Below are 12,891 nucleotides of genomic sequence, written 5' to 3' on the forward strand. Positions count from 1 at the left end.
GCACCTCTGTCCTCCTCCGCGCCCCTGTCTCTGGTCCACGGACCAGACTACCAGCGATGGGCATTGAGGTGTTTCGTATGTCCACAAAATAAGGATCTGTTCAACTCCAACACCCTATCCCATATCTCACTACGGTTAGATAATACTATCATTGTGTGTGTGTGTGTGTGCCTGTGTGGGGAGCGTTTGTGTCTATGTTGTTATGACACAATAGAGCTTGGCCAGGACAATGTGACCATTAACTGGAGAACAGAGCTGTGGTCATACAGACTCACTTCACCTCCCACTGAGACCACAGACAATGAGAGGATGTGCTGTCTCACCGTGCTGACAGTGTGTGTGTGTGTGTGTGTGTGTGTGTGTGTGTGTGTGTGTGTGTGTGTGTGTGTGTGTGTGTGTGTGTGTGTGTGTGTGTGTGTGTGTGTGTGTGTGTGTGTGTGTGTGTGTGTGTGTGTGTGTGTGTGTGTGTGTGTGTGTGTGTGTGTGTGTGTGTGTGTGTGAGAGAGAGAAAGATAGCGAGAGAGAGTGCGGTTGTTTGTGAGAGAGAAAGTGTGTAAGAATTCTTAACACTGACTCCAAAAGGCATTTCTTCTTTCATAGCCTCCAACAACCTGAGGTGTGTGTGTGAGCAGGTGAGCAGCCCTCTTGGTGTGACTGATCTGTAAGGTCAGTGCTGGGTACAGAGCTGTCACCTGCTGTCAGCATGGAGGACGACGACGACGATGCCTGTCTAGTGTCTAACATAGTGATCCTTCTCGTTCCGACTGAGCATGATGGATGCTGTGTGTGTGTGCGCTGGAGTGGCTGTACGTGAGAAAGCAAATGCAGGACTGACTGTACAAGGAACAGTGGGAGTGTCTGTCTCAGTGTGTGTGTGTGTGTGTGTGTGTGATCCACAACCAAGGTAGTCTAAGAGGAATGTCAATTAAAGGTCACAGGAGGTTTTCATGTCACACACTGTTCCTCTGCTGCGTGTGTGTGTGTGTGTGTGTGTGTGTGTGTGTGTGAGAGAGAGAAACAGAGACAGAGACATGCCACATCTGGTTTTGGTTAGACCCAGAGAGCTCCCCTGTGCAGCTCTGTGAACTACTGTTTTTATGACTTCATTACTGCAGCCGTGTGTGTGTCGGTGTGTGTGTGCTGTCTCCAGCCTGGTGGCCCCCAGCCTTAGACCCAGACAGCAGGTATTAGTGGAGAGGAGGACGATGGGTGTGTTTAGCCGTCGACTTCAGACTCCCAGGAGACATCCAAATGTCACACACACACACACTGACACACACACCGACACACAGACACACACAGACTCTCTCTCTCTCTCTCGCTTTGGCGAGTGAGAAAATATATATTGCACGCTTTGATCCTCAGCATCACAACCATGTATTCATGGGATTTGTTACCAAGTGTGCATGTGAGAACGAATAGGAGCCCACATGCCAATTCGTCACGGGTGTCTGGTATTTGTCACCCCCGTGCGTGCGTCTGCGCGTGCGTGCGTGCGTGTGCGTGCGTGCGAGATATCTGATCCAGCCCTGAGGGGACCAGACGAGGCTCTGCTAGATGTTGTTGTAGAAACCAGAACGTTCCCCCTCAGCGGACCAGGAGAAGAACTGGGAGAAGACACACGGCCCGGCATGGAGACGTGTGAGGTCCTAGATTGGCTGTGTGTGGGTGTGTGTGTGTGTCAACCCAGTCCTCGAGCACAGACAAAGCACTACTATCTGGCCGCGCCTGGTTTAGCACAGGAAGGAATAGTTAATCACCCTAAAGAGTGTGTTTGGAGCACAGAGGGTGCCTTACACACTAACGCGTGCGTGCGCGCGCGCACACGCGCACACGCAGTGTCAGTGGGACAGAGCAGACAGTTCTCTGGGACTCGCAGGGTCTCGGTCTCAGCTCTCCATTTCCTCACGGCGCTGGGTCCCAGAGCACTTCCTGTTGGGGCAGGAAGTAAACAGGGTGGGGCGGACGAGGCATGTTTGTTTGCTGTTTCCAGGACCCGAGACGCAGCAGAGCTGAAGCAGCGTCTCTCTGGTCTGCTTGCATTTAGAGTGTGTGTGTGTGTGTATGTGTGGGGGCGCCAGTACGCCAAGTCTGCTGTTAAGACCTCAAAGGACCCGTTACAGCTGCTAACACCCTGTAATTGTCTCCTCAAACAGTCTCACCACACACACACACACTTTACAGCTTTGCTCACTTCTTCATTGCATCGGAGATCAAATGTAGAGTGGTGTGTGTGTGTGTGTGTGTGTGTGTCTCTCTCTCAGAGGTGTGCTGTGCGATTGTCTCGTATGTGTCGAGTCCTGACCCCGCCCAGTTCATCCAGAGCGCTTCTGGAAGCGAAACCCGCCGGGCCCTTCCACCTCCACTGACTCCTGCTCCGCTTCGCACACTGCGGAGGGTCATCACGGCTTCCTAGACCTGCTCTGGGTCACGTATTCATGCCAGGAAGGTGTGTGTCTGTGTGTGTGTGAGAAGCGTTCTCTTTGCAGTGAGGTGGCACCGTGACTCATTCTTAAGGAAGCTAAGTCGGAAGCGGGAAAGCAGCCCTGTTTCCTGATGTAACGCTCTGGGCAAATGGATCACTGCCACCGTCTTACGTTACACCTCGCTCACCTGTGACACACACACACACACACACACACACACAGCAGTGACGAGGATGGTTGTGTCCAGGAAGCCAAGAGTCTCGGGTGACATTAGGAGGAGTGATTTTGATGAAGTCGGCATGATCCTCCGAACTCCTTTCACCACACACACACACACACACACACAGACTCCAGTTGAAGTCTGGACGGTTGAGCTCCGGACCTGAGGCCGAGGAGAGACCCGTCTCGTGTCTTCCCAGGCGTGTGTTGGTGTTCCTGGGTACCGTGGTTCTCACTGAGGTAACCAGGCCAGAGAATTCCTTGTCGGAGGAGGCATATATCATATCTATTGGCATCTTTTGTCTAGTCTACTGTATTTTGTGTGTGTGTGTGTGTGTGTGTAAATGGTAAAAGGACTGCATTTTATGTTAAGCTTTTCTACCTTAGCGGCACTCAAAGCTCTTTTTTTTTTTACTTCTCATTCACCCATTCATGCTCGCACTCATACCCAAACAGCGCTGGCCGTGCGAGGCGCTGGCCTGCCCATCGGGAGCAACTTGGGGTTCGGAGTCTCGCTCAAGGATACTCTGGCACATGGCCGGCTGGGCGAGTCAGGGATCGAACCGCCGACCTTGCGATTGTGTGTGTCGGTAGTGCAGTAGAGCTCTCTCTGTCTGACTACTGAAAGGCGGTGTTGTTCTCAGGGAGTTTCTGTTTCCGCGGCTGCACTGTCTCCATCCACCCCTCTCTCTGTCCATCTCTCTGTCTCTCTCTTTCTCTGTCTCTCTCTTTCTCTGTCTCTCTCTCTCTCTCTCTCTCTCTCTCTCTCTCTCTCTCTCTCTCTCTCTCTCTCTCTCTCTCTCTCTCTCTCTCTCTCTCTCTCTCTCTCTCTCTCTCTCTCTCTCTCTCTCTCTAGCTTTCCATCTCTCTCTCTCTCTCTCTCTCTCTCTCTCTCTCTAGCTTTCCATCTCTCCCTTTTTTTTCTGTATCCCTCTCTTCAGCTCTCTGTTATCCTCCATCTCTCTCCACCCTCTCATTTCTCACTCCACATTTCCCTCACTCTCTCCCTCCACCTCACTCTTTCCATCTCTCCCTTACTTAGGCTTCCCCCGCCCCCCTCCCAGGCTCTCTCCTTCTCTTTGTCCTGCCTCTCAGTCCACATATCATGTAGCTAAACATCAGAGAATTTGCCACAGGACATTGTGGTAGTTGCAGTGGCGGGGTGACCAAGTGCTGTGGTTGTAGTTCTAGGAAGGCTTCACAGCCGAGAGGGGCGAGGGCGTCTGTTCCGCCAGCGTCACTGGAAACCACCGTCGGCACACACACTCCCTGGCTTACCGGCGCGTCCAGCCAATCCCTGCTCCCGATGTTGACGCGTGTGTATGTTGTGAGGGGTTTGGTAAAGGGTTCAGGTATGCTGGTGCAGGGTCGAGGGCTGTGTTGTGTGGGGGTGTTCAGACGTCTCTCTTCTCACTTGCTCTTTCTTAGGGGTTTTCTCTCAATTCCTTTTCGTCCTCTCTCTATAACTCTCTGTCTTTCGCCTCTCTCTCTCTCTCTGTCTCTCTCTCTTTGTATGAGAGACTGGTCTGTTCTGGCCTGAGACAGAGTCTAATTCCAGACTTCACTTGTAAGCTGTGTGTGTCTACGGTATGACCCTGGACCTCTCTGGAAGTCTGCCTGAACCCACTCATGTTCCTCCCCCTTTTTGTCCTCTCAAGCATACCTGAGCCTAACCAAATATGACTAATGGACGCGCGTGTGCGCGCGTGTGCGCGCACTGGACGTGTGTGTTGGATGGAGGCTGAGATAAGGCCCAGTGTTTCTGGGTCAAAAGTCCAAACCCCTCCAGGACTGGCCTCTGCTGGAGGGCGAAGCGGCCCCTGGGCCTGCTCTCCTTTCAGCAGCAGGTTTCCTGTTTGTCGCCGGGACCAGCCGGCGGCCTGGACAGTAGGCTCATTTAGCTCCCAGGTCGTCTCCAGACGCCTCCGAGGCTGGCTGCTGGTGCCGTGACAAATGCCCCGAGTGCGAGTGTGCAAACTGCCTGTCCGGGACCCAACAAGGGGGCTTCAGTTCTCCAGTGCTGGCTAGCAGCGGCCAGACGACAGACAGATGTGCAGACACAGACAGCCAGACAGCCAGCCTGCAGTGTCTCCAGCCTCATAGCCCAGCTCACAGTCTGACGAATGTGCTACTGTATAATGACTGTGTGTGTGTGTGTGTGTGGTCCTGCAGGGTGCCGGCCAGGAGAAGCTGGGGATCTACATCAAGTCCGTGGTGAAGGGTGGAGCAGCCGACATGGTGAGCGATGTCACCATGACCCTGTGACACCACGGTGACATCATGTGGTCGCTCGCTACAATGACCCGCTTTGTGCCGGCCAGGCCAATAACAATCCAGTTCAAGTGTCTTCACTGGGATGACAAACGGGCCGATGTCAAAACGCAATAAGCCTTTAAAGAGCCCTCATTATCTACTGTCATCTAGAGTGTATGGGTTTTCTTCAAATTTGTTGTTTTGCAATGAATTCTCGTTTCCTCTTTCTGTCTGTGTCTGTGTCTGTGTCTGTGTCTGTGTGTGTGTGTGTGTGTGTGTGTGTGTGTGTGTGTGTGTGTGTGTAGGACGGCCGTCTGGCAGCAGGGGACCAGCTCCTTAGTGTGGACGGGAGGAGCCTCGTTGGACTCTCACAGGAGAGGTAAGATGCCCAGTACCCCAGCCCAGCACCCAGCTCAGTCTAATACCCAGCCCCCAGCACCCAGCCTGCTACCCAGCCCAGCACCTAGCCCACTGACCCTAGCACAATGTCCTTGTGCTCTTTGTGGGACAGCGTGGAGTTGGAATGAAACACCCATACAGACTCTCGCAAGTAAACGCACAGATTGGGTATGATGCAGATTGGGTATGATCCAATGGAGCTGTATTGATACACGCACACGCCTTTACGCGTACACACACACGGAACCATCACACACGCACTCACGAACGGAAGCCCTAACACATGCCATTGTACCTGTGCGTGTTGCAAATGGCAAACCAACTTAAGCACACGGAAATGGCTACACCCACTCATACGTGCACACACAAACACCCCAAATGTTCCCCCTATCGTGTTAAAGTCATGGAAGTAGAGCCCAGCCACACCCACTACGGGGTCATCTCTGGTTCACACTTGTTCATCCAGTCACATACTGCTGTGTGTGTGTGTGTGTGTGTGTATTTGTTCTGGACAGGAGCTGCTGTTTAACCACTGTGACTGGGCTCCCATCACTGAGTTAGGATTCCTAATGTGTGTGTGTGCGTGTTTTTACAGGGGTGGGGGGAAGGGGGGGTCAGTTAGTGGAAGGGTGTTCCAGCCCTTTTAATCACAACCATCTGCCTATTTCCAGCTTTAGAATTCCTGCTCCACTGACAGCAAAGAGAGGAGGGGGGGGGGCGGGGGAATGGGAAGCGGAAAAGGGGGAGGATGCGTGCACATGTGTATAAACCACATCTCTTTTAGGTTCCAAACACACTTATTCAGAACGGTTTGGAAACAAGCACCATGTTCCCTGTGTGGACTGTGAGTTCTGGGAGATGTGGTGCAGTGGACTTGCCTGGCTATGGAGTATCCAACCCTAGTGCTGGTACTCACTGCCTGTGCAAAAACAACTATGATGTTGTGACGCTGTTCCTTTAATGACCTCTCTGTCTCTCTCTCTCTCTCTCTCTCTCTCTCTCTCTCTCTCTGTCTCTGTCTCTCTCTCTCTCTCTCTGTCTCTCTCTCTCCCCACCAGGGCGGCAGAGCTGATGACGAGGACAGGCTCGGTGGTGACTCTGGAGGTCGCCAAGCAGGGTGCCATCTACCACGGCCTGGCCACGCTGCTCAATCAGCCCTCGCCTATGATGCCCAGGGGTAAGGAGACACACCAGGGTAGGAGAGGACGCCCAGATGCAGGGGGGGGGGGGGGGAGGCAGGTGGGAGGAGCCATGGGGGAGGGAAGGCAGGGGGATGGGGGGGGGGGGGTTAATATATATAAGACTTCCGTGTGGCGTGTAATTCCCTTCGGGTGGTCACGTGACCAATACAGACCAAAGTCAGTGTCCCACACAACACAGCAGCTGTGTTGGACTACTCTACCAGAGCCTAACTCTAACCTCTGACCCCTGATCGCCCCACCCAGCCTCGGACCGAGGGCGTGACAAGAACGGGAAGTTGAGACCAAAGAGCGAGGGCTTCGAGCTCTACAACAACTCTGTCCAGAACGGCTCCCCTGAGAGCCCCCAGGCGGGCTGGGACTCCTACCCTGAACCAAAGAAGACCAACGAGGAGAGGCTGCTGAAGAACCGGGTGGACCACCGCTCCAGCCCCAACGTCGCCAGTGAGCTTCCCCGCTCTCTCTATCATACCCAACACCCTCTCTATCATACCCAACACCCTCTCTATCATACCCAACACCTTCTCTATCATACCCAACACCCTCTCTATCATACCCAACACCCTCTATCATACCCAACACCTTCTCTATCATACCCAACACCCTCTCTATCATACCCAAGACCCTCTGTATCATACCCAACACTCTATCATACCCAACACTCTATCATACCCAACACTCTCTCTATCATACCCAACACTCTATCATACCCAACACTCTCTCTATCATACCCAACACTCTATCATACCCAACACTCTATTATACCCAACACTCTCTCTATCATACTCAACACTCTATCATACCCAACACTCTATCATACCCAACACTCTCTCTATCATACTCAACACTCTATCATACCCAACACTCTCTATCATACTCAACACTCTATCATACCCAACACTCTATCATACCCAACACTCTCTCTATCATACTCAACACTCTATCATACCCAACACTCTCTCTATCATACTCAACACTCTATCATACCCAACACTCTATCATACCCAACACTCTCTCTATCATACTCAACACTCTATCATACCCAACACTCTCTCTATCATACTCAACACTCTATCATACCCAACACTCTATCATACCCAACACTCTCTCTATCATACCCAACACTCTCTCTATCATACCCAACACTCTATCATACCCAACACTCTATCATACCCAACACTCTATCATACCCAACACTCTCTCTATCATACGCAACACTCTATCATACCCAACACTCTATCATACCCAACACTCTATCCTACCCACCATGCTGTTTGTGTTCCAGATCAGAGCCAGAGTCCTGCTGGCAAGGCTGTGTACCCCGGCGGCCCCGGGACCAAGATCACCTCCGTCTCCACCGGCAACCTCTGCGCCGATGTGAGTAACCACGGCAACCACCGCCACATCACCCCAGTGTGAAATGTGTCGCATTTGTGTGTGTGTGTGTGTGTGTGTGTGTGTGTGTGTGTGTGTCTAAGGGCTGAAGATAGCACCAACATACACTCGCTTCTGTCTGTCACCTATGGTAGTGTGGTACTGCTGGAATCACATACTGACACTGAAGCTAATGTCATTAAGACACTGTATCCAATGGGACATACAGAAGGGATCTGCAGTCAAATGATCTAACCACTGAGCTATACCCATCCCCAGTGTGCTAGTGGTAGTGTGTTTCACTTTGACAGTGTGTTACTGGGATGGAAGAGTGTGTTTCTTGGATAGAACAGTGTGTTTCTTGGATAGAAGAGTGTGTTTCTTGGATAGAACAGTGTGTTTCTTGGATAGAAGTGTGTTTCGTGGATAGAAGTGTGTTTCTTGGATAGAAGAGTGTGTTTCTTGGATAGAAGAGTGTGTTTCTTGGATAGAAGAGTGTGTTTCTTGGATAGAAGAGTGTGTTTCTTGGATAGAAGAGTGTGTTTCTTGGATTGCCATAGGCAGGACTTGCAGGCCTGCTAGTCTGCTCATTCTATTAAGACCAGCCAGTCCACAGGACTTAGCAGGACAGGACAGAATGTTCCTGGGGATCCCTGACATTGCCACAGCACTGTCACGCTATCCTGTCTCTCATTATTCCCCATAATACATCCTAATCAGCTGGCGAGCCGCTAACCGCTAGCTCTCATTAGCCCATAACTATGCATAATGCAATCTAATTAGCTCGCTAACCGCTACTTCTAATTATCTCTATCTTCTAAATGTCTTAATCAGCTTGCTAGCCACATAACACTATTAGCCTGTCACTGACATTCCATACATACTATTACCCTATCAGCAACATTTCGAAAAATCCATTGATTGCCCTGATTGCACGCACATTACTGTTCCCTCTGTGTGAGAGACACACACTGTTGAACGCAAACTCTCCAGCTGTAAGCATTCATAACATCGGATTATAATTTGCATTCCCCCCCCCCACTACCAACTCCCATCCCGATCCTAGGATGAGCCCTCCCCCCCTCGCGCAGAGGCCTACCCCATCCCCACCCAGACCTACCCCAGGGAGTACTTCACCATCCCAGCCTCCAAGAGCCAGGACCGCGTGGGGCCCGGCCCGGGTCAGCACTGGCACGGCCCCGAGGACAGGGGCCACCCGGCGGCCATGGAGGAGCACCTCAACACCAGCATGGCCATGCAGGTCAGAGGAGACGAGTCTGGAGGCCTGTTGTTGTCCTCTTCGAGGCTTCTGAAGACGTATTTATGTCGCTCTTCTTTCTCTGTTGCTAAATGTCTATTAAAGCCGAATTCGTTATGACTCGATGCTTGGTTGTGTTTAGTCCCTGTGCTTTCAATTAGGGCTGGGGAAGGTTAACGCGTTCATCTTAGGAATTCATTTGAAATGTTCAACGCATTAAGAATAATTTGGCGCTATTAACGGAATACCTTGTTTGCGTCGATTACAAACACTATAAGCCTCAGTTTTAACCACTTGCTGTTGTGACTCTTCACTCTTCGGAGCTAAGTCACCCTGGCATGATGGAAAAACACTACGGTGGAGTTTTAGGAGGAAAGTTTACATTTAAAAAGTGTCCGGATGGAAATTTGGACAAAACAAAAGTGGTCTGTACATTTTGCAAAGTCGAATGAAAATACCATAGAAGCAATTCGTCTTCAGTTTATCATATAAAAGCAAAAGACCTGGGCATTATTGACGTTACTAGCGAGGCTACAGGAGGACCTTGCCAATCTACATTACTTCTTTTGGACCATTGCCTGTAGTTCTAAGCTGATCCAGTATTTTTGATCACCTACAGGGTTCAAACGTTAAATATTCAACATGCCCTTACACACTTTGTTGTTTATAAAGTTGCTGCGTATATTTGATGGGAATGACTATTCTGTAGTTCCCAGGAGAGACTGTTTACAGTTCATGAGATGTCATAAAATGTTCTATTTAAAATATACTTAATTGTGATCATTGATTTAATTGTGTTGCACATGATGATAACAAACTCGGTGATTAATCACAGCATATTGTGCGATTATTTAGTAAAAAAAAAAAAAAAGCCCTACTTTAAATGCATGTTTTGTGCTTGTGTGCCCTCCTCCCCTCTCCAGCGAGTGGCCCAGTCTCAGGAGGACCTGCAGGGGGGAGGCTACCCCCCTCCAGGGGGGCTGAGGCCCGAGGACCTGGTGCACCTGCAGCACCACAGGGAGGCGGAGTTCCAGAGGGAGGCGGAGTTCCAGCGGGAGGCGGAGTTCCAGCGGGAGGCAGAGTTTCAGCGGGAGGCGGAGTTCCAGAGAGAGGCTGAGTTCCAGCGAGGGGGCGGCGACCACTGGGGAAACCACGGCAACCACGGTCAGGTGTCGTCGTCGGTGGAGTCGTCCACCTCCAGCCAGGAGCACCTTAACTACTCCTCCTCCTCCAAGACCTCCGGCAACCACAAGAGTGGCCCCGGCCGCTGGAAGACCCCCAACGCCCCCCACCCCGGACCCGCCGCCCCCCAGCCCTCTCGCTCCGACCTGCCCCCTCCCCCGCCGCCTCCGCCCCCCGTCCACTACCCGGACTTCGAGGCCCAGCCCGAACTCCCCCCGCCCCCGCCTCCATCCGCCGGCCCCTCCCAGGCGGCCCTGGCGGCCGAGCGCAGGAAGCGGGAGGAACAGCAGCGCTGGTACGAGAAGGAGAAAGCCCGGCTGGAGGACGAGAGGGAGAGGAAGAGGAGGGAGCAGGAGAGGAAGCTGGGCCAGATCCGCAACCCCGCCGTGCCCCTGAACAACAACGCCGCCAGCCAGCCCCCGCCGCAGCACCAAGCCCCGCCTCCCTCCATGCCCCAGGCCTACCTACCCCCCCAGCCCCAGCCGTACCTGCCTCCCCAGCCCCAGCCCTACCTCCCCCCGCAGCCCCCCAGGCCGGCGGAAAAAGTATCCAGCCTGCCCCGCACGGCCGTGGCTCCCGGCCCCCCCCAGGACACAGTGATCAGGGAGCTCCTCCCCCAGCAGCAGCCTCGCACCATTGAGAGACGAGACCTCCAGTACATCACCATCAGGTGGGCGGAGTTCGGAACCAAACCAAAGTTTGTGGGGCATCCGGGTGGCTTGTTTGAATCCCTAAACGCGGCTGCAGTTAGCGGACGGCAGAGGACATGCTGTCCTTGCAGTGTGGTGTCGGCGATGGTTCTGTGTTCTCTGTGAGATGTTTGTGATGGCACTCGGGAGCCAGCCAGGTGACTGACCCCCCTCTCCTCCCTCCACAGCAAGGAGGAGCTGTCGTCCAGTGACAGCCTGTCACCCGACCCCTGGAAGAGAGACGCCAGGGAGAAGCTGGAGAAACAACAGCAGCTCCACATAGTAGACCTGCTGGACAAGGAGATCCAGGATCTACAGGTAGGAGTAGATTCCCAGTAAAGTGCATATACAGTAGAGTAGACTAGAGCCCAACCGATATATCGGTGGGCCGATATTATCCCTCGATATTATTTTTAATAGCTGATACATATGTTTTTTTTTTATTTTTTTTTTTACTGACAAAACACCCTTCAACCATGGTATGAGTGTTGGCGTTGCATAGTTTGTCCACCAGAGGGCACTCTACAACATCCCTGTTGGCAACACTCGTGTTTAGAACGCCACAAACCCTACAACCAGCTAATCCAGCCAGAGCCGAGCAGAGTGTTAGGGAAATCTGTGTATGTTTTGTTACGCAGTTCTGGATGTTTTTTAGATTTTTTTTTTTTTTATATATATATATCGGCCGATATATCGGAATATCAGATTTTTAAATCAACAAATATCGGTATTGGCCTTTAAAATTATTTATTGGTCGGGCTCTAGAATAGACAGCACAGAGTAAACCAGCGCCTAACAGATGCACAAAGTGGTTTCCCCCAGCGCTCGCCGACCCTGATCCTTGGTTGTGTGTGTGTGTGTGTCCAGGCCAAGCCGGAGCGCACGGCGGAGGAGAGCGACCGCCTGAGGAAGCTGATGCTCGAGTGGCAGTTCCAGAAGCGGCTGCAGGAGTCCAAGCAGAGCGACGAGGACGAGGAGGAGGAGGACGACGAGGACGTGGACACCATGATGATCATGCAGAGGCTGGAGGCTGAGAAGAGGGCACGGGTAAGGCCAGGGGCTGGGGGGGGGGGTTGGGATGTTGGGAAGTAGGGCTAGTATGGTACCGTGTGTCCACAAGGTAGCCGCAAGGCTGGGTATTTACAGGAGAGAGGAATCCGTCACCCTCACAAATGCTACGACCCCCGCCGCGTTCTGACTGGCGCTCTGACTGGCGCTCTGACTGGGCTGCGTCTGGCTGGCTGCTACATTTGCTTTACCTCATCGCTTTGCCATGCTGCTGAGCTGCTGATGCCTGGTTGGCCGCGTAGGTGGGGGGGTTGGGGGGGAGGCGAGGGTGAAACCCTCATGATTGGTCCATTCCGCAGGGAGTGTGGTTGTGTGAGAGCCAGTCTCCCTGCCACGCCCTCCTGCTACCCGGGCTGTCCTCCCAGAGTAGGGCCTCTTGGCTGGCCGCTCTGACACAGTCAACAGAGGAAGTAGCTGGCGTGACCATACATTGTTGTGGCGAGGCCCGGCTCATGCCCAGGAGAGGGAGGGAGGGAGGGTGTGTGCGTGTCTGTTTGTGTGTAGGGGGGGTGTATGCTTCTCTGTGTGTGTATGTATGTCTAATGGGAGGAAGACGGACATTGCTTCATCCAGAGCTCTGAGGAGGGGCTGGGGCTGGCTCCACCCGAGGAGCTAAGCCAGGACGGGGCGGGGCGACCCACTGACGTTAATCAAAGCCACACTGAAGGAGGGAATGTTCCCGTGGCAACACTTCACTGCCGTTTGAAACCACAGCAATGTTTTCACTTTTATCTTCTCTCTGACCCCTCCTTCCCTCCCTCCTTCCTTCCTACCTCCCTCCCTCCTCCTGTTTTGATTTCTCTTTATTTACTCCCTCACTCTCT

The 12,891-nt window shown here is 52.6% G+C and overlaps 1 protein-coding gene across 10 annotated transcripts in view; it reads left to right on the plus strand.

Moving 5' to 3' along the window:
* The window catches only part of afdna (afadin, adherens junction formation factor a), a 71,471-nt gene that overhangs the window by 50,929 nt on the left and 7,651 nt on the right, over positions 1-12,891 (plus strand). For all 10 annotated transcript variants that reach the window (XM_084699606.1, XM_084699601.1, XM_084699602.1 and 7 more), the window contains 9 exons: positions 4,818-4,883; positions 5,204-5,277; positions 6,356-6,474; positions 6,743-6,940; positions 7,782-7,873; positions 8,937-9,131; positions 10,052-10,980; positions 11,188-11,317; positions 11,867-12,046. In XM_084699606.1, coding sequence (XP_084555732.1) covers positions 4,818-4,883; positions 5,204-5,277; positions 6,356-6,474; positions 6,743-6,940; positions 7,782-7,873; positions 8,937-9,131; positions 10,052-10,980; positions 11,188-11,317; positions 11,867-12,046 — 1,983 coding nt within the window. The remainder of the gene's footprint in view (positions 1-4,817; positions 4,884-5,203; positions 5,278-6,355; positions 6,475-6,742; positions 6,941-7,781; positions 7,874-8,936; positions 9,132-10,051; positions 10,981-11,187; positions 11,318-11,866; positions 12,047-12,891) is intronic.

Source organism: Hypomesus nipponensis, chromosome 6, assembly GCF_054491055.1.
Source record: "Hypomesus nipponensis isolate SF chromosome 6, ASM5449105v1, whole genome shotgun sequence".
NCBI classification, from domain to species: domain Eukaryota; kingdom Metazoa; phylum Chordata; class Actinopteri; order Osmeriformes; family Osmeridae; genus Hypomesus; species Hypomesus nipponensis.